This window comes from Rissa tridactyla, chromosome 3, assembly GCF_028500815.1.
Source record: "Rissa tridactyla isolate bRisTri1 chromosome 3, bRisTri1.patW.cur.20221130, whole genome shotgun sequence".
Lineage (NCBI taxonomy): Eukaryota > Metazoa > Chordata > Aves > Charadriiformes > Laridae > Rissa > Rissa tridactyla.
This window is the reverse complement of record NC_071468.1, coordinates 110,029,782-110,053,943: the sequence shown is the minus strand read 5'-3', so window position 1 is coordinate 110,053,943 and position 24,162 is coordinate 110,029,782. Positions and strand designations below refer to the sequence as shown.

At 36.2% G+C, this 24,162-nt stretch overlaps 1 protein-coding gene across 2 annotated transcripts in view; it reads right to left on the bottom strand.

Moving 5' to 3' along the window:
- Positions 1-24,162, bottom strand: part of ASAP2 (ArfGAP with SH3 domain, ankyrin repeat and PH domain 2) — a 90,535-nt gene that overhangs the window by 19,417 nt on the left and 46,956 nt on the right. For both annotated transcript variants that reach the window (XM_054193950.1, XM_054193951.1), the window contains exons 6-17: positions 22,209-22,338; positions 20,205-20,290; positions 18,723-18,798; positions 18,140-18,226; positions 12,214-12,317; positions 12,024-12,093; positions 6,970-7,057; positions 5,100-5,148; positions 4,824-4,990; positions 2,884-3,017; positions 2,041-2,135; positions 431-620 (exon numbers count right to left, since the gene is read on the bottom strand). In XM_054193950.1, coding sequence (XP_054049925.1) covers positions 431-620; positions 2,041-2,135; positions 2,884-3,017; positions 4,824-4,990; positions 5,100-5,148; positions 6,970-7,057; positions 12,024-12,093; positions 12,214-12,317; positions 18,140-18,226; positions 18,723-18,798; positions 20,205-20,290; positions 22,209-22,338 — 1,276 coding nt within the window. The remainder of the gene's footprint in view (positions 1-430; positions 621-2,040; positions 2,136-2,883; positions 3,018-4,823; positions 4,991-5,099; positions 5,149-6,969; positions 7,058-12,023; positions 12,094-12,213; positions 12,318-18,139; positions 18,227-18,722; positions 18,799-20,204; positions 20,291-22,208; positions 22,339-24,162) is intronic.

Here is a 24,162-nt window from a genome sequence, read left to right as displayed (position 1 = left end):
GAACAAAATAAAAGAACGCTTTTGATTCTTCTGATCTACAGAGATGCAGAAATTTTATTAAGACCTAGATCAATTAAAACTATTTAAATTTTAAAATATTCAGACATGCTACCATTAAAAAAAATCTCTTGTGAAGACATTTATTGCTCCCCTTTTGTTCCTTTAAAGTAAACAAACAATTGGGTTGAAAACAAATGGATTATCAAACATTTAATGTAATGTTTGATGTTTAATACATTTAAAATATGGTAGTATTCGAAAACAATTTTAGATTCAACTATTTAATATCCTCTTTTGTTATTGTTAAATTACATAATCAAAAGGACAAATGTTCAGAACAGTGTTTCAAATAAGACAAAATAGTCCTTTTTAATTAAAGAAAACATATTGCACTTATTACAATTTGTCCAATAAAATTTACAACACTTACATGGCCATTGGCCAGTGGAATTTTTTCTGTGAGATCCACACCGTCAGCATATACTTGGACTAATCCAAGAATGTCTCTTGATTTGACCGCTTCACAAAGAGCATGCAATTTAGCTGCATTGTCAGCGTGCTTTTTCCTTGCATATTTTCTCTCAATATACTTGGCAGTAATATAATCTTTTCTTGCATTCCTGAAATTGAATATAATTTACTTCTATAACTGTTAGCAGAAGATACACATTAGAATTTCCATAAATACATGCAAGTCATTTGAAATAAAATATGGGAAAGACTATTTCTCATTCATTATGATAATTTTTCTTTTCAATATGCATGTAAGACATGCAGTCTCGTATTTCCAGTATGAAATGTAGCTACAGAAGATGTACCAAATATCCAATACGAAGACAGAGCGTGAATTTTCCCCTCTGAACTCTGGTGTGAAGTTGAGATCAAGATTACCCATCTCCACGTACAGAAGATAGATCAAAGCTGTTGATAGCCAACTACCAAATGACTGCTCCTCTTCCCATCAGAGCAAGACAGGAGCTTGAATATCTCCCAAAGGCATAACTCCTCACCAGCTCTTGAGATGCACACAACATTACACAGAAGACATTTAGCAAAGCCATACTTTATCATCTAGATACTATATAATGGGCAAAAAGAAAAAAAATAGAAATAATAAATTGAATCAACAGATAGCTCTTATTCCTAACAGCATATGACAGTATTCCTTCAAAGTTTTTAAAAAGTGTTTGTCTTCAGGTTCTCATTCCATTAAAAAAACCCTGAAGTTTGATATGTAGATGTATCAAACTAAATGATTTTTTAAAATGTCATTTTTTAGAAGTCTTCCTATACTATAGATTTAGCATTCAGTAAAATTATTAATTTTTATTGTTGATATTCTGTATTATGGATAGTGGGAGTAAAAAAAAATATTTAAACTGTGTGGTTTAACATTGGTTCTGTCAGAATGGTGAAAGTTCAGATAATGTAAAATGAGCTTCATCCAAAGCCAGTTCTTCTGGGTTTGTTTCTACATCGTTTACTAGCTCTTTTACGGTGGAGTAGTATCCAGCCAAGTAGGCAGCTGGCCTTGCTGCGTCTCTGCCATTACGGTTCAGTGTTTTCAAGGAATTCAATTAAATGTTCTGTCTTTATTCCACATAGTTACGGACTTAAGTCCTAGATGTACTTTCTAAACACTAGGTGTTCAGTATCTTTTAGGTAAAATGTGTACCTTATTCCAATTTCTAAGTTGTGTTTAAATAGCACAAAATTAATAGCTTTGTTTTTAATCCCTACCCTTGTGTGTCTTTAAAATTCCCAACAAGTCATGTTTAATTTGTTTCCGTCCCACAAATCATGATTCAGAGACTTGGTAAAATAATCCTTTCTATTAGGGAAGGTACAATCAGCTAATCTAAGTTCAATAAAACAGGCATGAAGAGCATCAGAAAAAAAGGTTTACTCCTTGGCTATAAGGCTATATATAAGACATTATACCTCTTCCATGGCCTGTCGGTGCAAACCGTAATGGCACAACCCATTAAACAATATTAATTTAAATGCCTGCCTTTTTCACAAGTAGTGGCTTTTACTTACATATCACTGCTTGGATTAGGTTTGACCGTCTCATCAACTGGCAGACAGAATTCCATAATCTCATTAAACCCAGCATTCCCAATATTCTTTGCAAGCTGTTAGAAAAACAAAGTAATCCACAACTCAATAAACACGTTCAGTTATTGGCCACACAAATTCTAGTGGAAGGACAAGGGAAAACGGGAGTTGGGACTTTTTGTTTCTGATTCCTAATTCTGCTACTATGTCAATGATCATGAACAAATTAGGTACCTTTTTGGATGTCAGTTTTCAGCTATGATTTAATACACAAATAAGTAACTGCAGAATAATCTATCAAGACACTAGTTCCCACAACAAATGCAAAAATACTTTGTGCTGGGTAAGAACATGCATGTGAACTGTCACAGAGCAGCTAATACCTGGTAACCTCTTTGTGTAGCAAAGCTGGATACATTTTCATCCTTTGAGGATTAAAGTTCTCTTCTAAAACAATGCTAAATAATTAATGGAATAAGTATTTGTGAAGTCCTTCAATTTTTAATCTGAGGCACATTAATATGTCGAACAGCTGTGTTCTTTTAAAAAGCAACCAAGGATAAAAAGACTTGGAAACACACACACAAAAAAGAAGCCTCTACTAATTTGAATTCTAAGATCAGGCAAAGTTTACAGTAAGAAACTAAATTCCAGGAGGTTCCCTCACACTTGACGAATTAAGCTTTCTTAAATTATATTTATCCAGAGATTGGATAAATCTCTGTTTCAAGATTGGAACAACATATCATTAAAGTGACAGAAGTATACTTGTGTTGGAAGTATTTTATAGTACTATTTTTAAGTTAATTAAAGCAATTTGATTACCAAAAGTTCAGATGTTCCCAGCACATCTAATGTAAGTGATTGCATTCTGGAATAGTGAACACCAAGTTCTCTATGGATTCCTGAGCATTCAATGCAAGTTAGAATTCCCAAATTTGTTGAAAGCCAGGTAGGATCTGAAACAGAAAGTACCCACAGAATTAAAATTTATTCAGGTAATTATTTCCTTCTGGAAAATGTAGTATACAGAAAGGAAATTCAGTAAAATAAGATTCCTGTACATGAATTATCCATTCTTTGATTTACATAGTTACATTTACTCTATTGGGAAACACAAACCAGGATCTTTTAGTGGCAAAAGTAGTGAATTTTTTTTAAATTTTTTTTATTTTTGTAAAGGACATTGCTCTCCAGGGGAGCTGTTCAAACAGTCCAGTTTGTCATTCTTCACACGGCTTTTCAGGAACTGCATTTTCCCACCACCAATATAATGGTGTCACGTTCTCAACTGAGGGTATTGGTGCAGTTCAACCTGAAATAACAATGCCTACAGGTTTCTTTTTTTTAATTTTATTTCAAGTATAGACTCTAGACTAAGTGAAGCAGCAGTGATTCTGAAGTATACATACAGCACCACACTACAATGAATTCTCACTCAGCTATTTCAAAGATACTAAGGCTCATCCCTCTCCTCTTGTTACCCTAGCTTGTCTTTTCTCCTGGTATTTTGCATTCTTGGTATAACATTCCCTCAACTTCCAGACAAATAATTAATTTCTGAAGATACAGACATTCATTTACTTGATAAAGGTTTGGTAGTAGCTATTTAGAATGTTCTCCTTTAAAGACAGCAGGATTGACTCTTCCCATAGTTTTATACAGTATCTATTGCTGGAAGTATTGCTGGAAGGGCTACAAAGCTGGTGAGGGGTCTGAAGGACAAACCTTATGAGGAACGACTGAGAGAGCTGGGGTTGTTTAGCCTGGAGAAAAGGAAGCTGAGGGGAGACCTTATCATCCTCTACAACTACCTGAAAGGAGGTTGTAGAGAGATGGGGGCTGACCTCCCTGGTGACAAGTGATAGGATGAGAGGGAACGGGTTCAAGTTACATCAGGGGAGGTTTAGATTGGATATTAGGAAACATTTTTTCACTGAAAGGGTTATTAAACATTGGAATAGGCTGCCCAGGGAGGTGGTGGATTCACCATCCCTGGAGGTGTTTAAAAAAAGGGTAGATGGGGCACTTAGGGACATGGTTTAGAAGTGGCTCTTGTCAGGGTAGGTTAATGGTTGGACTTGATGATCTTAAAGGTCCCTTCCAACCTCAGCAATTCTATGATTCTATGATTCTAAGCTACTATTGATTTATAAAGTGCACACAGTTTCAGACCTGAAGTTTTCAGCTACAGTTTCAGATAAAAAACCCCTAAGTCCTGCAGTGCCTCTGTAACATAAAAGAACACAGGAAACAGCAGGATTTAAAAAATAATTTGAAGAGGATTAAAGTACAAAATCATCGATCAACAAAACCAACACTGCAAACCGCAGTCAGCAGGTGCATTCTTTTCCAAATGAGCACAGTCTTAGACATATTCCCTGGCTCACATTCAAAGTCAAACATAAAAAGTCGGGGGGGGGAAGAGAGAAATGTATTAGGAAAATGCTTGAAGTATTTTACTGCTGTCCAGTCTTACCTAAATATGGGCTAATAAGTTCAATTGATTTATATAAGCAAAAGTTACAATTAGCAAAATACATGGGAGAAAAATCAGCTTCTTAGTAACTTTTCTCCCCACTGACAATATGCATATAGCAAATTAATGTTACTAAAATAGTTCAATTAAATTCTTAGCATATTCTATTATGTGTATATAATCTTTTGTGAGATAAGGAGTAAAAGTGAAAGCATAAAACATCAGCTTAAATACTCTCATGAGACACAGAATTTTTACCAATTAGAAATATGCTTAATTGAGTCACCTTGTGCTCCGCAGTCACAACACACATCATTTCCAGTCATCCTCTGGACTTCAGATATAATTTCTTTTGTCAGTTCCTGGACAATATTATTTTCTCCTGTGTTATCATCTCCTTTGAATGCATTATTTAAAGCTTCCTCTTTGCTGTTTTGTAGCACAGATGTCCATCTAAAATGGCAGTAATATTTTGCTATTAAATGTTTCGGCACTTCTAAAGTTCAAGGTAACGTCACAGTAGAACACCCGTATCAAAACTAAAATTAGCAAAGTAACTCACATTTGACATTCCTGTTCATCCTCTGCTTGAAAGTGGTACGTTCTGTCATCTGCGCAATAAATAATTCACATACCGATTAAAAAAAAAAATATATTGAAAAACTGATTTTGCAAAAATCTCTCAGGAAAATTTAAAATTAATTGACGTGTGACTCCTGAGCTTTCCAGTGTCATCACTGGAGTGTTGACAGGCAAAAAGTCTATCACTCTTACTACCTACGGTTCATCTATGTTTACACCCGTGTTTACAAAAGGTGGCTTGTTGCTCTTTAAACAGAAACTCCTTTCTTCAGTGCTGTGCTTCTATCGCACAAGCAAGAGCATAGTCATTTTTCCATGTTCTAGATATAACCTCAGTAATCACAAGTCTGAAGTTCTGCTGGGGGAGGAGGTGTTTACGAGTAAAATATAGAGTCCATATTTGAGTTTGTCGTGTATGTAAGAAAGATTTGAGCTCTTAAAACCACAGTAATCAAAAATGGCAAAACAAATTTGCCACACCCAAAGTCCAAATTACAATCAGAATAAGCTTTTTTAATTAAATCAAGACTAAAAATTTCAATTTACTACTACTTTCATAGTTCTAAGCATTGTTATCATAGTGTATTATTAAAAAAAAAAGCACAACGCATTTTAAGTTTATGAAACAAATGAGATATGAGATATGAGAGTGGTGATTGAGCCGGAGTGAGAATAATTGATGAGAAGGACAGAGGGAAAGCTACTGGCAAAAAGGTATTCTAGGCTGAAAATTCCTAAAGTTTGAAAAATATTCAGGCAAAAAGGCATTAAAAGATACTTTCAAACATGGAAAATGTTAAGAGAGTGAGGATACATGAAAGGACAGAAAGGAAAGTGCTAGATAAAGAATAAGAGATTTCTATCTTGCCATGACACAGAAATTTGCAGTTTTTAAAAAACAAGGAATGTTTTAAAACTATAGTAAAACAAAGTAGAAAAAGTGATCTGGAGAAGGCTGAGAGGTAGGTTATGCCTTGTCATATGTATGAATGGACAAATGATAATGCTGTGACAAGCTGATATTGGGCAAAATGTGATGTGGTAATCAACAAAGAAAGTGCAAAGCAAACAGGAGAGACCACTTGCTCGTGCAGAAATGGAAAATCCATATACTGCATACATCAGTACTAGTCTATTAACATAAGTAGCATATCTTTAATTTATAAACAGAGAAGAAATTTATGCTCTGGCAAAGGAACAAATGAGGAACAGATTTATATTCTTCTCCCCAAATAATTTGAGATATATATTTTAATAATGTATTTTTATTGAATGTCCCAGTCAGGAAAAAAAGGAAATATTCTACTATACAATTTTGTATCACCCCGTTCAGTTCCCAAAATTATTCAGTTTTGGTGCTTTTAATAGGTGGACTCTTTATCTCACCTTTGTTATGAGATGATAAAACTAAAAATGTTTTCAGTATTTTCTTCAGTTACATAGCAACCACTATGCTTAAATTTTAAGAAGTTTTGTCATGGTTTAAAAGCTTCTTTCGATCTTGTACAAAAGTCATAACTTTCCAAGATAATCAGCTATGACATTTTCAATATAAAGAGTGATGTCACAGGAAAAAATATTATTACTCTGCTGTAGAGCAGCACAAAATGATACAGAATGAAGGAGCAAAGAAAGCTTTAAAAACAAGTGGTTTTCCTAAGAAATAGGTTCAGTTAGTTGCATTATGCTAAAATAAGTTAAATGGTAAATTGTCATAGGAAGGGCATTTTATAAAGGGAAGCATTCTACAACTGCGAAAATGTTGAAGTGGATTATTGAGACATCTACAGAACTAACGCAAAACCCTCTGATATTAGCTGCAAGTAAAAAGACCTAAACAACAAACCTACGTGATATGAGGTCAAAACATTTTTTCTCCTCTGGGTTTGTTTTCACTTGGCAGGTTAACAGATTGAGCTTTGCTGGAGGTCGGTTAGCCTATTTGAAGACAAAGCATACATGTTTTAGTATATTGATACTAACTGAGCCCTGCAGTCCAAAAACATAGGATAACATCCCACTGGCCAAAAACACTTGACAAACGGCTGTTACTTTTATTTTTAAGATACCCAGGTTTTGATTTATGTTTTCTTCTGCATCATGGTTTGTAAACTACGTTTTCCTATATTTAGATATTTTGTCCAATGATAACTGGATAGATGCTAGAATTTTGAAAGGGGAGAGGGGTAAAAATCACTTTCATCACCACTGCTTCCTTTAACCTGCCTGTCCTACAGACCTGAGACAGCACCTAGAAAGATGTTATGTTTGCAACCTTGACTTGAGGAATGGCTTGCACTTGCGACAATGGATCACTAGTTTCACTCTTTTAGAATAATTAAATCAGAAAGCAGACTTAACTAGAGAGATGTAACTAGAAAGGCAATAACTCTAGACACTAATATCTGAAAAATAATTTGTTTAAATCATTAGGAAAGTACTATAATAAAGATAGTGATACACAAACACATTACCACACTTACTGTTGCATTCTAACAATTTTAATCAAATTGCTAAAACAAGACTTAATCATCTAAAGAACTATTATGAAGCTGAACTACCACATAATGTAATTAACTTGCAATGAGTTATAAGAAACATAGATCTTCTCAGTCACTTCTAAATTTATTGATGAAAACATTTAGTTCAAAAAAGAAGGGAGAACAAGTCTGAAGAGTACAGATTTCCTTGAAACAACCTGATAAAACCATGTAGCTGGCCAAAAAAAGAACAACATCATCATTATATGTGAAGACCAGTAAAAAAAACCCAAAACCCTGGAGAAACAGAAGGAGGGAAACAATTACTTTTTTTTTTTTCCTGTTTAAAGAGGAGCATGGTGCCCTTGAAAAACAGCATGCTCAGGCTTTGCCCAACATCAGCAGCAGACATAACAAAGTCATGCATGCTTTGAAACAAGAAACCTGAAGGTCACTTGCTGGGCAATGTAAAATAAATTGTACCCAAGAGAGGTTTTGGAGGCAGCAAGATGACAATTAATTGACAACCACATTGTATTCTCTGCCTAGTAAATAGCTTTTCAAATTCCAGACATTGCTTTTAGCAGTAAAAGTGTATACAGTTTTCATTATTTAAGCCTATCAGCAAGAGTTCTTTGTAACTAGAAGCATACAAGAAAACATCTGAAAACGCCAGCTTGGGCCCATTTTCTTGGTTATATTTAAATATACCTAATATCCATAGCACTAAAGTTTCCAGCGTTTATATTTTTAATGTAATTGTTTGTCCAAGAAGTGTCCAGAAGCTGCCTAAAACGGAAATATAAAACAAAGCAAACAAAAATCAAAATGTAAGTATTTGATAAGCAAGCCACTGGGCAACTCGTACACACCTTTCTCACAGGCTCTATTTAAAAATGCAAGTAAATTCAAGTTAAGAAAGAATCCACTTGCCCCGGGACTTTGGATCTGAAGCACATTCAGGACCTACCTAATTTTCTATAACTTATGAAATATCAAGCTGTAAATGGATCCACTAAAAAGCTTCAAAGAGGTCTGAAGGACCAATATACAAAGAACTCATCTCTCTGGACAGGAGAATGAAGCATAGAACTCTGTATCGGGATCCAAGAACCTAAAGAAATGGCTGCGATGACCTAAAACACATCCTAGGCCAACGTGCTGATCTTGGAATCCAAACATATTCCAAAGCTTTTAACTGAGGATCTCACAACCTGAAGTCAGCATTAACAAGGGTATTAAAATACCCTGACATCTTTGCATGTGGCTGATACCACCACATTCACACTTCTATCCTGTAGCCAAGTAACAGCCTCTCCCCACCCACCTCCTCAATTATTGCCCGTTCCTTGGTGGACAACACGCTTCCATCACATGGTGGATGCTGCCTGGGGAGAAGTTAGAGCCACAACACAAAGGGAGAAAAGGCTGCATAAATTCCTTAGCCACACTAGGCTGCAGGTGGATCCAGACATTTGGCAGGATTAGGAGACACTAGAAGTAGAAAACGGTAACAAATGTGTAGCTGCTATCATACATTTTGTTTGAAACCTCTAAGCTTCATTTTCCTGCTCAAGTCTCTGACTAGACAATTAAATTTCAGATGACTGCTGAAATTTTGGACATCCAAGTTAACACACCAATATCCTGAAAAGATGTGCTGCCACCCTTCATGCCATACACGCAGACTTCAGCATCAACTTGTTCCTTCCTGCACAAACAGTAACCCTCCATCCACCAAAACTGACTTATAATCTGTTCCGGGAACAAACAGCAAGTGCAGGAATCAAAAGGTTACGTCCCTAAAACAATACCGAAAAGTGCTACGATACAGAGCTGATTTTTACAAAAGGCATGAGCAAATGCATCCACTTACTTAACAGACCAGTTGGCTGATTTCATCCTGCATTTTTTTCTGGATATCACAGTGATATACTTAAGAATCAAAAGATTAAATCTGAGTCTTTTGCCTCTAGATTGTCCTGTTAATCATAATGGTAGATTAAAGTTTCCAACAGTAAAGAAAGAACAACTAAAAACACGTTTCCTTGATAATGAGTCTCTCATATTCCTTTTATGCAGACAACCAGCAAATTCCGTTTAAGCTCTTTAAACACAAATCAACGTTGAGGAATCTGGAGGTTCCTCAAGTGTAAGTTTTTCCCTTGTGACTTCTTGATCCAGAAACCACTTGGGAATTCCTATTTACATGGTTCAATCTGCTTCTATCATTGTTTTTTTCATCCACGTGTGTTAAACTGCAGTCAGGCAGATGTCAGAAAATTTCCAACTGCTAACAATTACACAAAGGAGCAGTGTCTGGTTTTCCATCAACCATGACCTTGCACGTTGCTCTACGAATGTTAATTTCTTTGAAGCTTTTAGTTGTCTAAAAGTATAACTTCTGCACATATGCTAATGCAGACACATGTATTCAGCGTTACAGCTGGATGACTGACAGAGAACCAACCATATTCTCCCCGTCCATACCAGGAGAACACTTGGCAGGCAAGTTTAAGTCAGAATACAGCATCTGCAAGTGCCTGAAGATAGCTGTTCCAGAAACTAACTGAAAAAATAGTCCCTCACAAAGACAGGCTACATATGACCAAAGAACAAAAATCCATGAAGAATACTTAGTCTTTAAAGGGAAAGCATTTACAAATTTGTATTCGATAAAGCAAACAAAACTAACAACTAAATTTCTGAGAGATGGTTCGTTTTGATGAACAGCTGGGAAGAGAGAACAACACATTGTATTTCAGAGACCAGGAGATATCAACCCCGAGAAAGCTTGGAAATCAATGTTGTTGCTTCATAAGTCTCAGAAGACATTCAGAGCAGTCCAGAAAATTCTTAACAAACAGAAATTGCTTCTACCCATTTCAATGTCTATGAAACAAGCATTAATTTTTTTTATTATTTTTTTTTTTTTTAAACACAAAACGGCCATCAGTACATAACGGGAAAGCGTGCAAGTAAGTAAAAATACTTTTTAGGACTGTATGTTAAAACACAAAGGTACTCTTTTAATTCTATAATATGAAAAATCAAGACCAAACCTGTGAAACCCACGTATCTAAACTCACATTTAAGTATCTACCTTAGTAACTGAACTCCAGCTACAGCTCCACTGATTTCAGTGGGAACTTACTGCTTCTAAAAATGTTAGACCATCTGGTAGACAGCTTATAAAAAGAGAAGAACAACAGTATCTCGATAGACTCAGTAACTGTGCTTGCATGTGAAAGTTTTAAAATTCTGCTCCACGAGTGGATTTTGTAGCCTCTGCCAGCTCTGAGCTGCCCTAGCTACACTCCTGCTGGTGCCCCCGCAGCATGTCCAATGCCAAGTGCATTTACAGCACACGGAGACACCAGTATAGAAACAGTAATAGACTTTTCTCCGTCAAAGACACACTCATACGCACTCAAATGAGAACAGGGATAAACTGGTGGACAACTGCAAAGCCGTAGTAACGACTCTACTTTGCAGGCCTGGTTTTGTACTCTTCCTTAACTCCTGGTTGTCAATTCAGAAGGCAACGGCTCATGGTCAGATGCACAAATGAGAGATTGATTCGTTTTTGCTGCCAGGGTCAACTTGTAGTCATAGCAACAGGCATAACAGGATGAAGAACAGAACGGTTCATAACAGGATCAAGAAATAGGACTGTTTATTAGACCAAGAATGGGAAATACCATCACTGAATTGATTTTTGCCTTAAGAAACTTCCTTAAAAGTTTTGATAAAGAAATATAAAAAGAGAAGAGTTATGAGAAAGCAAAACCAGCTGAGTTCAAAGCCAAGTGTAAAAGGTCCAAAGTATGAAAGTATAAAGTTTTAAAACTTTAAGAATAAATATTAAAAGTTTATGTGTTTAAAATATTGGTAGGAAAGAGGGACTTCTAACTCTCTATCTCTTGTCCTTCTGGTAGAAGTTGCCTTCAGAGTTGATTTTTCCCAACAGCTGCTCCACAGAAAAGCTACCTTCATTAACAGACTATCACATAACAGCCAATGTGGGGGGAGAAAAGAGACTCAGTTTATCTTGTAAATATAATTTGTTGTTTAACCCATATCTAAAAGATGGCTTAACGCCCAACCATATCTTTCCAAAAAAATGAAGTTAGAATTTGTATTTTTAGATAATCTGGTAAAATATGAACAGTTTACATGAACTAAATGAGTCATTAAAAAAAGCCAATTTTTTCCCATTAACAGTCACGAGCATTCAAACAGTTGTATTTTTAGATACTGTTTATGTCTTGATATATTTCTGAAAGACTGCCTTAAAAAAAAAAAGTATCCATCATATTCAAAACACTGCATCAAGCTAATTCCAAATTATAAATATAGACCAGCATAGCTTGCCTTTTTGTATTAGCAACCATGTACATAAAATACTGTAAACAAATACTTACTGTACCATGGGAAATTGTAAGAAAACCATTTTTAACTGAGCACTTCCTTTTCTGCCACACTTTTCTGATTCTGGTTTAAAGTGGGGGGAAGAAAAAAAAAAGTGACTCAGTTTTTAATATATTTAATATTACATTGCTTCAGCTCTTAGGACCTAACCTTTTTTCTTCAGTAGTATCCAGCAGTACTTACCCATCGCTTTTCTTGTAGAGACTACCATTTCGTTCAGTGCCATGTTCCTTGTTTCCCTGAGGCTGATGTAAACTGTAAGTTGTACTCTGACGAATCTGAGAATCCTGAAATATACAGAACAGGAATTCGTAATGCATTCCACGCTTTCAACCAAAACATCCCACCTAGTAATGAGTTTCAGAGCCTTTCCTTCCTGCTCTAATCCTACAAGCTAAATGAAGCACATTTTTCCTCCTCAATGAAAGAGAACAAGATCCATTTCTTTTTTCAGAGGGCACAAAACCCACTTGAGAAGTAGCGATTATCAGCACCTGCCAAAATCCTCTTACTAGTTTTTATTTAGCTTTACTATTGGCCTTAATATGTGGTCGTTTTAACCCCCAAATTAATTAAGCAGTGGTCTTTCCAACTCATGCAAACACTGCAGTGCATAAACATTAAAGATGATTATTACCTGCAATTCCTAGTGTACCCTTCCATTGTAAAAAAAAAAAATTACATACATAAATTTGAAGAAGTGGTTTTCCTTGTGGAAATTGAGTCAAGTTATTCTCTGAAAAGCAGAAGAGACCTCCTGGAAACACACTTCAGGAGGCACACAGGAAAACTGCTGCACACATACAGTTATTTCCGTAAGAAGAATAATTTAAACCAAAATATTTTGAACAAAGTAGAATTGTGGGACAGGAAGTGACAAGGATTAACTAAACCCTTCTCACTGCTCTCAGAACTACCCACAGGCAGGACCCACTGCTGCAAGACTCCAACTTCTTAAAAAATAAGAACATGATAATGAGGAATCCGATATGTCATGCTGCACTAGGAGCATTAACATGATGGAATGGACTTTTCAATGCACACAGTAACAATGACCAGTACTTATAATATTTATTGTTTTCTTTTTTATTATCTTTGCTCTAGGGACATAATACAGCTCTGTTATATATAGCAGATAATACAAGTATAGCAAGGAAAAAACCCACAAAGCAAGCAGTTCACCTAAACGGCTATCTATCTGAGCTATTCTAAGCAAAAGCTTACAAGCTGTTAAGAAATAAACTTCTAATTTGATTAAAAAAAACTCTTTTGCTAAAAAGATGAGAGCCCGTGTCCCAGATATACTAGGAGTACAATCACGAGATACATCATTTGGGGTTTTCAGAGTGTACACATGATAAAATAAAATACATGGTGTGATCTAAAAAGTATAAATTAAGTAGATAGTTTCTCTCTAATTACAATTAGCTTCACACACTTTATTAGCCTAAGTTTAAGACATCTCTGGATATAGGTAGGGGAAAAAGACCAACTAAAACCAAGAACACACTTGGACTGTGCTTTTCCCCAGAGAATGCCAGCTCAGATGGAGCGCTGCTCCTTTACAAGCTCCAGCAGCACATTCTGCTACCAAAGTTGCTAATGCAGCCAAAGTTGTTCAGGATCCTCCTCAACTGCAGTGGCAATACCTGACAGGTTGAAAATATGATGGCAGGGACGGAGCTGTCACCTACACCCCTACTCAATACACTTGGGACACCACACCTCCAAGCTCAGGATTTCAGGCTCACCCCAAACACAGTGCTGGAGCTCAGAGGTCCTGAGAACCACGAGATGAGCTCAAGGCTACAGCACTCCTTGGTGCTCCTTTTCAGCAGAAGCAACCTGTGCCCACTTCCCTGTCTCTTGGCTAGCAATCTAGGAAGCTGTATCAGGTAGCTGCAACATTTATCTGAGGCTTCTAAAGGCACTACAAAACCACCACTTAAATGTCTGTGCCTGTCAAAGCATCCCTTCAGATTTAAACCAGTCTGTTTATTGTTCCTCTCCAGCCTATTTACACAGAATTATTTGGTTTTGCACTCTGGCTGCCCAACATAGAAACAGCACGACATTTAAAAAGAATTCTCATCACTGATTAAGAACCACTGCATGCATACATTTACTGACTTCTGAGGAAAATCTGATCTGACACTGCCTATTGTGTCCTACTGATGCCTTCGTCTCTGCCTCCCATTAGTCAGTAAAGGAACTCCATTCCCAAGAAGATTAGAGGCCTTACAGGAAATTAATTTCAGTTCTCCACATCCTCAATTATGTAAAGATTCCAGATGACCTCCAACACCTGCCTGTAGCTCTGTTCCCATTACTTAAGACTGTGCTGCTACTTCTTGTGGAATATTTTCTGCTGCATTTTGGCTACCTCCTCTCCCAAGCTGTTGTTTACGCTCAGCTGCTGTGTTTGGCCAAACTGGCAAGCCAATAATACAAGTTTCCTGCCTTATTTCAACCAGAAAGGAAGCTGCTGTAGCTGACGTGTATTTCCACACATTCATTATTATGAACAGTATCTTTAAAAAATGTAATACTATTTCATGAAAGGGAGTTAAGGACAAGACAAGGAGATTTTCAACTTTAAATCCCCGTTTCAGGCCATGCCCAAATCAACAACGTTCAAAGTGATTGCCAGATGATGGTTTTCCACACCTCTCTGACAAGCGAGTTCACGATTTTGATCTAGCTCCTAACAGACGGGATGCAAAACCACAAATCGCCATCACAATTAACATCCTTCCGGGCAATTTCAGCATGCCTTTTCCATATGCAGCCTCCCCAAAGGATCTTCCCTTATTTCTGGTTTGCATATTGCACATAACAAGGGTACAAATCACAGAAAACGGGGTCAGACCCAATGGCCTTATCGGAGAAGCAAGAACAACGTATGTTACCTATGGGAGGAAATGGATCACCGCAGGCTATAGGACATACCTAGCATAGAGTACTGTCATCTGAAATATCTCTTGAACATAACAAGATCAAAACAGACTGAAGTACACAAGCCTAAGAAACTGAACTTTGTCTGATTTATCAGCTTTGAAATCCAGATAGGCATACACAAAAAAAAGGTGAGTCATTCGATTGCAGCATGTTTATAGTGAATCACTTCACTGACCATGAAATGATTTCTTTTAAAGACTGACTGACTTCTAAATCAAGCTGAATAGCATAGCTAAAAATGAAAGAAATGTGAAAAGAGTATTCTGTAAAGATGGTCTGTGACTGGTGATAAGAGAGATTCTAAAAACCTATTTATCAGCCCCACTATTTAAACACAACGGAAGTTTCCATACAAGGTGTTTTAACTTACACGCAGCAAATTTTGGCTAGCCATTCCACAGCTCCCATGGAGCAGGATTTTAGACTGTCCGGATCATCCCTATGCATAAAGCTGCCAAAAAGCCCTTACAGCTCTCCATGAGCCTGATCTTCTCTTGCATTTGCAGGATCATTGCCAAGAGGACGTTTCAGAGATCCATCCCCTTATCTGTTAGAGCCCCACAGAGCCTCCAACCGATATATCTGCCAAAACCTCCTGCAGGCAGCCTCCCCTATAGCACAGCTACCATAATTTTTGCCAAGAAACACAAAATTTATCCTATTTTGCAGTGGCCTAAATAGATTATAGATTCTAACAAACAAGAAGCAGAAGCAAATCTAAACATTAGAGTGAGGCTACCTTCAGAGAGGACATGGGAAAGGGAGAAATGAAGGCACTATGACCCTAAGGTTGACCCTGAAATTTGTAGGAGCTCTACAGTTAAAAAAAATAAACATTTAAAAATTAAAAATTACAGAGGTGTACACGCAATGAGGTTTCGAAAAGAAGTTTCAATACAAACCAGGTTAGAGGAAGTTCTGTGCAGGAGGAAACTATGTATACAGGCACAACAAAAAAGGTTCACTATAAGTGTTTATGTCTTTTTTTTTTTTAAAGACAACAAAGACAATATTTGTCAATGTTCTATTACTCCATACATGAAGTTCATTTTAATTAAAAAAACATATATCTTCAAAGTCTTGCAAGAACATCAAATCAAGCAACTGGATTTAATTCCCAAAAGAGAGTGAAAAGGAAATCACCAATTTGTTTTACAGAAATTTTCTTTCCCAAGAACAAACTTTTTTATTTTTTTATTTTTTTGGTAATATAACAAACAGAAGAGGAGGAAAAAAGAACCAGTCTTTTCATACCAACAGAAAAAAGCTCAGAGCAAAAATCCAGTTTCTTGAAATCTGAATGGAAATCATGCCAACTATTTTCATTAAAACATAGTAACACTTACTCTCCTAGACTTCGGTCACAAAATGTAAATGCATTTCAGGAAGAAAAAAGAAATCAGTTATAGTAAAGGAAATTACAGTGCAACAAGAATAATATTAGTGGGTTGTACAGTAAATTATATCAGGATTGTTTGGCATCCCACTGATTAATTGACGTCTTCAAAAAAACTTTAAAAATCATTATAGTCCTTCATATGCTCTGCAGGTAAGCATCTATATCTAAATTTGTGAATTAATAAATAATGAATTTTTAAAAAGCCCCACTTTTTACACTTGTACTTTTAAATGCAACAAAACCAGTACAAGTAATAAATTTATGTGTATTATTACATTTTTCAGTCTGTGAAAAGATGTGTGCTCACCACATCTTCCATATACATTTAATATCAGTGTCACTGGTAAACAGGTGAATTTAAAGAAGCAACATTCCCAGCAACCATGAAACCCAACTGCTGCTATTATCTCTCTTGAACAAAGAACTGAATAAAATAGGAAGCCTGCTAACACACCCTGAACAGCAAAGGCTCCTTGTTGAGAGTGGGCAATCAATGGTGAATCCAAAGTAGTTACCGTTTCCACTAGGATCGCTGGTCTTTCACTCCACAGAGCTCAAATTTGGAAGTTTTTAGCAAATGCACTCCCTCAGGGAGTCCTAAATGCCAGGCAGAACCTAAGAAAGTGCCCGTAAACTGTATGGGACTTTGTACACATTGGTCATTATCACAAACTTCACATGGTAACAAACAGCACCTCAAAGTGAAGAGTGTTTAAGACTGTTCGAATGCCTATCAGCAAGTCATAGAATAACAGAATGCTCTGGGCTGGAAGGGACCTTTAAAGATCATCTAGTCCAACCCCCAAGCCATGGGTAGGAACATCTTTCACTGGATTATGTTGCTCAACAACCACTATCTGGCCATCAATAAGAGCTAGGAGTCACCATAACCTCTATGGGAAGATGAAAGCAAGACCAGAAAAGATCAAGGAAGTCCGAGCTCTACAGACTAAACTATTTCATTGTGATGCCTCTCGGAAAGAGAATCTGAAAAGGGGGGAGGAGGTTCATTCATCACTTACTCATGGCCCAGCAGCCACACAAAGGAAGCTGGCTGGCATTTATTTATATGAAGAGGAAACACTAGCAATATGAAACAAAAGTAGACCCAATATTTAGGATTAGATTATACAAAAGATGCTTACTTCCAGATCAGAGTTTGCCAAACAAAGCTACTCCAGAATTCTTTAAATGTAATGGCAATCATTACAGAAATTCAAAAAATACTTATTTGTTAGATTGCCAAACTGATCCAGCTCTTGCATGTTTGAAAACTGGCATCTCGCGGCAGAGTAGCAAATTTAATTGTCATTTTTGCAGATGAGGACAAGAGGTGTTGTGGGATTTAGAAGTTCAGTTTTACATAATCTTTATACAGTTTGGAATATTATTGTGACATAAGATTGTACTAATGGGGTCTCCTTGCTACTGCCAAAGTTCTTTCATTCTCAGTTTGAGCAACACAGACACCATTGTCTGTTAGTTCACACAGTGCACCATCTTAAGTATTTTGCAATATTGGTAACAAAAAGAAATTATTTTGCAGTAAGTCTCATATATTTTTAGTGAGAATAAATTCTAAAAAACCCCGCCTTTGTCAGAAACATTCAATATCAGCATCAGAACAAAGATGAATAAACAAAAGAAATTAGATGGCTGATAAAAGTTAAAATAACTCTATTTCAAATACTAACATTACATTAGAAGTAATTAAAATGGGTATTCCAAAGTTAAACCACCTTATATGCTCACCTCTTTCTGATCAACCTGGAGTGCTGATTTTAAAATATCTCTAAGCTGTGTTAATTGTCTTCTTTCCTCATCTTGTGCTTGTTTAATCTTGAATGAAGAAAAACACAGGTTAAAAATAACATTATTGTTTCAACGCAGTTCTTCCAAACTAGCTACTTAATTGGTTCATTTTTCTGAGAAACGTTCAAAAAGAATGAAAACATAAAGAGAAAAGATAACATGATGAAATTATTTTCCTTTATATCTTCAGAAAACTTGATAATGACTAGGATGTTGCTGGATTAAGACTTTGATATTGCCTCACACTGTTCTTGCTTCCTTGTGTTCCATTTGAAACCATATGTTATTTTCCACTTAGTTAGTAAACATTTTAGAGCAGAGGCTGTTCTCCTAACATTTTACACAGTGGGGTCCTGAACTGAAACTAAGGCTTCTGCATATGACATTAAAACAAAATTTTCTCAAAAATCTACTCAGTCTTAAAATGCTGACTATTAAAAGTCAGCCAACCTGAACCAAAATGATCACAGTTTTACTGTAAAAAACTAATTTTACAACACAAACATGAAAGGTTGCTACTCACTGTATAAAGATCTGTTGAGAGTGTCTCAATTGAAGGCTTGAGACTTTCAACTGCTTTTAACCCATCCTGAAAGAAACTTAAAAAGAAAAACAAAAAGCAAACTGTTATTAAACTTTACTTTGTATTTTCTGTTTAAAAAGTTGCCAAAGGAAGACGTGCATATTATTATGCCATCATAAACTTCAAAACATTAAAAATTTATTTTTTATGCATCTTTGACTGATCCACCTCTTTATTTCCATCATAGCTTATTCTAACATGCAAAATCCCCAATTAGATTCAGAACTGCCACAATCCACTGCCATGTAAGTTTTCCTCCTTCTCATCTCAAATGCAGGTTCTCATCCCACTTTTTGAAGGCCCAGAACAAGCAAGACTCATTTGTAGAACAGCAAAAGATCTAGTAGATGTAAAATAATTGTGACTTCTTGAAGCCAAATAATTTAACACCTGATGCAATCTTCCTACTAAAGCAAAACACCTTTGTTTCCCAAGCATTAATTATGACCTATATGCAAACTAAGTTTGTTAGTTTGTTACATCTTACTGTATCATAGGTATTTTTGTATTGGCACAGGAATGTTATCAACGCCAAGTATTCCAGCTCGTGGGGAAAAAAAAAAAAAAAAAGCGAGACTTAAAAAATAAATTTAAAGAAACCACAACTACATGCACTTTTGATTAAAAATTGCTCCATCATTTGCAACAGAAAACACTTTCACTCTGGGAAGCCGACATGAAAGCAACAACACAACATTTATGTTGTTAAAATCTTATTAAACGGACAGAGCAGATGAATGACATAGTACAAGTGAAATTGATTTTAAAAGCAACACAGCTATATAGGGAAAAAACCTACATAGATGCAGACTGGTCTTTTAAGAAGAAAAGAAAACTTACTGATTTGAACAGGTTAACAGCAGCTTTTTCAAGTTTATAGCTATGACTTTATTGCTGTATTATTGATCTGTAAAACTACCATAAAAAAGTACATCATTCTAATGAGAGCTTTGTGTTTTATTCCCAAGTCCTCTAATTAATTAGAAAAAGAGTGATTCTTTCAATATAGTTTTATCCCACTGCTTATGCAATTTATTTTTCTTAAGCACAGAATTAATTCAGATCATTGCTAGATGCGCTCAAAAAAGCCTGTCAAAACTAATGGACCAATAAGTAATAGATCAAACTAATAGCTCTGTTTCAAGAGTAGCTTATGAAATATGCCAAATCACTGTGCATCACTCCTTTGGAACAGACAATTATATTCTATGGGACTAGCTCAACCTCATTAGATGTTTCAGAATACAGTAACAAGAGCAATGACTAATCTATGACCACCGTAATTTGTCAAAAACTTCAGCAAGAATAGTTTAATTTTAGATTTATTTTGAAAAATCTAGAAAAGTGTTATGATGACGTCAGAAGTTTAAAACAAAACATTGGTCCAGTTATTGTGTAGATATAAAGAAAACTAAAACATACTTGCACTGAGCATGAAAATACTTGATCAAGTTCTGAAGCAAGTCCACTCCTTTTTTAATCTTGATTTCATTGACTTTCAGCAGGTACTGTTGAAACAGTAATTCACAAAAGAAATTAATTATCACTGCTACAGTATTTTTTTTAATATTTTAGTTATATTTCAACAAGCTTTAACAGTTGCAGGTTTAGAAGACTTAAAAGAGAATGCATCAAACAGTGTCTTCAAGGGTTAACTACACAAAAGCAATTGTTGTCACTGATGATTTTTGATACTCTGTGGGACTTCACTATGATTAGTTCAAATTGTTAAAACATCCTTCATGGCTCCTAGTGGAAGCCTGCATTAAAGGAAGCATAAAAGGGTTTGTGTAGTAAATTTAGGAAGCCATTCTTAACCCTAGCAGCCCACCTAGGTATCTAGCTCACTAGTTCTTAAATTCATTGCTAAATAGATGTCATTATGGAAATAAGCTGTTTACTCAAAAAAAGTGAGGCATTATTTTAACTATATTTTAAACCTGCCTTCTGATTTTATCTTTTTCTCTATCAATTCCTTATACACGGTAATTACAGCAAATTAGTTTAGCAAGAGATTTTAAAAATCTACTGCCAAGTAAAAAAGAAAAAGTGTAATTAGTGTCCTCTTGCATTAGACACAATCAAAGTCCATATTAAGTGACAGCTCCTCCCCTGAATGCCACAGCACAAAGGATGTCAGCCATTCAAGCAGAAGTGAGATTGACCAAATATTTACAGGAGTCCTTAACTGTCCATTAAATGATGACAATTTTTAACCCCTGCTTAGACAGTGATCTCCAAGCAAAGGAGTGAAATATCTTCTTACCAATGCTCTAATGCATCTGGTTTTCCCTTACCTGCAGTACACCCTAAATGTTTTAAGTCCACTAAAATAAAGCAGTATCCAAGTGCCAGCTTTCAACGTTGCAGTTTTTTATGCTGGTTCAGGTGAACAGATGAATAGCCTAAATGTAGACACGTGCACTGGATAGTATTTAGTTAGAAGAATCACACCTCTAGCTCCTGTTAATTTAAAATGGAGCTCTAGGCATCTGGCATTCAGTTCACTTTCACAATTTATAGAGAACTAGCCTGTACTTATGATACAACTTCAATATGTCACACTTCTGATTTACTAACAAAACCAAAACAAAGTCCCCTTTTATGACTATTGGCTGGCAACATCCATATGTTTATTGGGTACTCAAATCCCTTCATCAGTTTTGAATACTTTAGTCTGACTCCACATAAGAACATGAAGCCTTTCTACCCGGTATCAGTGCATGCAGTTACTAAAAGGGGTATTCAGGACAACTGCTGTTAAGCTATGTTGGCAAATGAGAAAATTAACTATGCTGATTAGCATAGTAAAAACAGAAGAAAGATCCGGGGTATATTTTTTGAGTGAATGCATAGGAAGAACGAACACAGCAACTTGAATTCCCAGCCACGGAATCTGACATGTCCTTAAACGAATCAATCCAAAAATACTCACATCAGATTTAACATACTTCAAAATCACAAAGATTTCAAAGTAGAAACATTCTGAAACATCTTGAAAGACAACTGGATTCCATCCTTAGCACTTTTGTTCCAGCACCAGCCTAACAGTGTGCTAGACTGGAGTCTCTCCTCATAACACAACAGCTGTCACCATACAGAACAATTTAGAGAATGATCTAGCACTTTAAATAACTTATAGTGAGGTAGTAGTGTAAAGCCTTATTTATTATCATCTTCTCTTAGTGTTTAATTGAGCTTTGCATTATTTATTCTACAATTCACTTAAGTGAAATGAGAAGAGATCTAAATTCCCTGCAAAGTTAGCACATCAGGATTAAAAATAAAAAAGCGTTTTAGCAAATGAAGTCCACTAATAACTTGGTATTTCCCTTTAACATCACAGTTGCCATTAAACAATTGTGTCTTTCAAAATTAATCCTGAAAATATTAGCAGAAAAATATCAGTTTCACATTGAATCTTACCTCACACATTTGTAACTGGAAGAACCTTCTTTCTTTCTCCATCTCTTCTGCAATCTCAGCTCCACTTATTTCTGTACGGATCATCCCATGCAGCTTAGCATGCTCTTTTTTCTCCTTCTCTATTTTTGTGCTATAAGGCAAAGAATCAGTCAATGAAGTGAGAAATCCACAGCTTCTCAGGAAAACTGATTATTCGCAAAGTCGACTGACAGATGCAGACTCAAACTCTTGTAGCTTTGCATATGACTTACTTCCAGACGACATTTCATTTGAAATTTGACAATGACTAAAGATCAGCAATGACATAGAGTAGCTGAAATCTAAGTCAATCATCTGTTAAAATAATGTCCTGACAGATATTCCAAAAGAAGATACTAAATGAGAGGAAGATACTAAGTTCTTACATTGAAGGAAAAAAAAAATACCCAGAAGCAAAATAATGAATTTTAACTTAAATGTAGGGAGATCTTCAATCCCAACCGACCAAACACTGGTTAGCAGAGTTCAATTATGTCATCAGCTTTACTGAGTCTTGCCTGTCATCAAGTCATCTTCTATATATACAGGGTTCCCGAAGCCAAAATCACAGTTGCCATCTCTACTTGCTACTGAGCCAGTTGGCACTGGGAATGCCAGCCAGCCGGCTGTGTTGCAGACTCCAAAGTCTGCTAGACCAGCTGTCCTAATTCCCTAAAAGTTTCCACGAACGTTTTCCAAGAGCTCTGAATAAAACAGGTTCTCCTGCAGAATGTAAATGAATAACCAATGTTTGCCATACAGTATAACTCCCCTAAACACACTTGTGTGTTTGTTACAGCCCTTCTCCATATTATTTCCAAAGGCGGTAGCATAATTATACTACCAAGTTAGACAAGCCTGCTATGAAAAAAGACATTAATAAAAGAAAATACATGAGGGTGTTTACTTTTTGGCAAAAGACTTTTAGTATGCCACTTGTACTGTTTAGAAGCTGAAAATTCTGGAAAGAGCTTCCTGGGGAAATGCTATACTGCTTTTGAAGAGGAAGCATTACACAGGAATACAGGAAGCAGATGAGAGGAACAAATAACACGGGCACTGTCATACCTCCTCTTGGGCAGTCAAGTGTCTCTCAGCTCTCTCTCTGAAAGGATGACATGTCTCAAGTGCTCTCTTAACCTGATGTTAACATTACCCTAACAGCTTATGGGAAAACATCCTAGATGGTCTAAGGACTTCCAGTCAACAATATATTCTGTATTTACAGTTCTCAAGAACAAGGAACTGCCTCCTCTTACACCTCAAGCAGCAAGGGAAAACTAGAATTAATCCCATTAATCCCATCCCATAACATTCCCACAGGGAAATGTTTTGAACAGCAATTCAGAAAGCTCCACTGCGCTCCCGGTACTGGCAGGCACAGCAGAGCCAGCTCCGAGCAGTATCCCAGCAGGCAGAACATCCAGCCAGCTCTGCGCTCCTCCTCACCCCATTGCATCCCGCCAGAAGCAGGCAGGCTAAATATTCTGAAAAAACTTCGCTCGCCTGCAGAAAACTTCGGTTACAGAATGTTCTGTTTTCATCAAAAATAAGTCTGTACTCTTACCCACTTATTGCCAATTATGCCATTTTGTAGACACAGAATACAGAGTCCAAACACAAGAATTAACCAGATGTTAACTGTGAATAAGGAAGAGAAACCATTACAAAGATTCACAGAAAATTACACATATGCATCTCCTTTCTAGCACGCACTCTAGGAGAGTTTAGACTATATCATACTTCATAGTTCTAAGAAAGTCAAACCTCAGAGCAAAGATCCAGGACAGTTTTAATTCTCTCAATTTCCACATTAATCTAATTCATGAGACCAGAGAATTCACTTGAAACGTGAGTCAAATCTAACAATACAATAGAAATTGATAGTTATATTTTCATCGTTTACAGAGAACAAGAGTCGAACATAGGATGACAT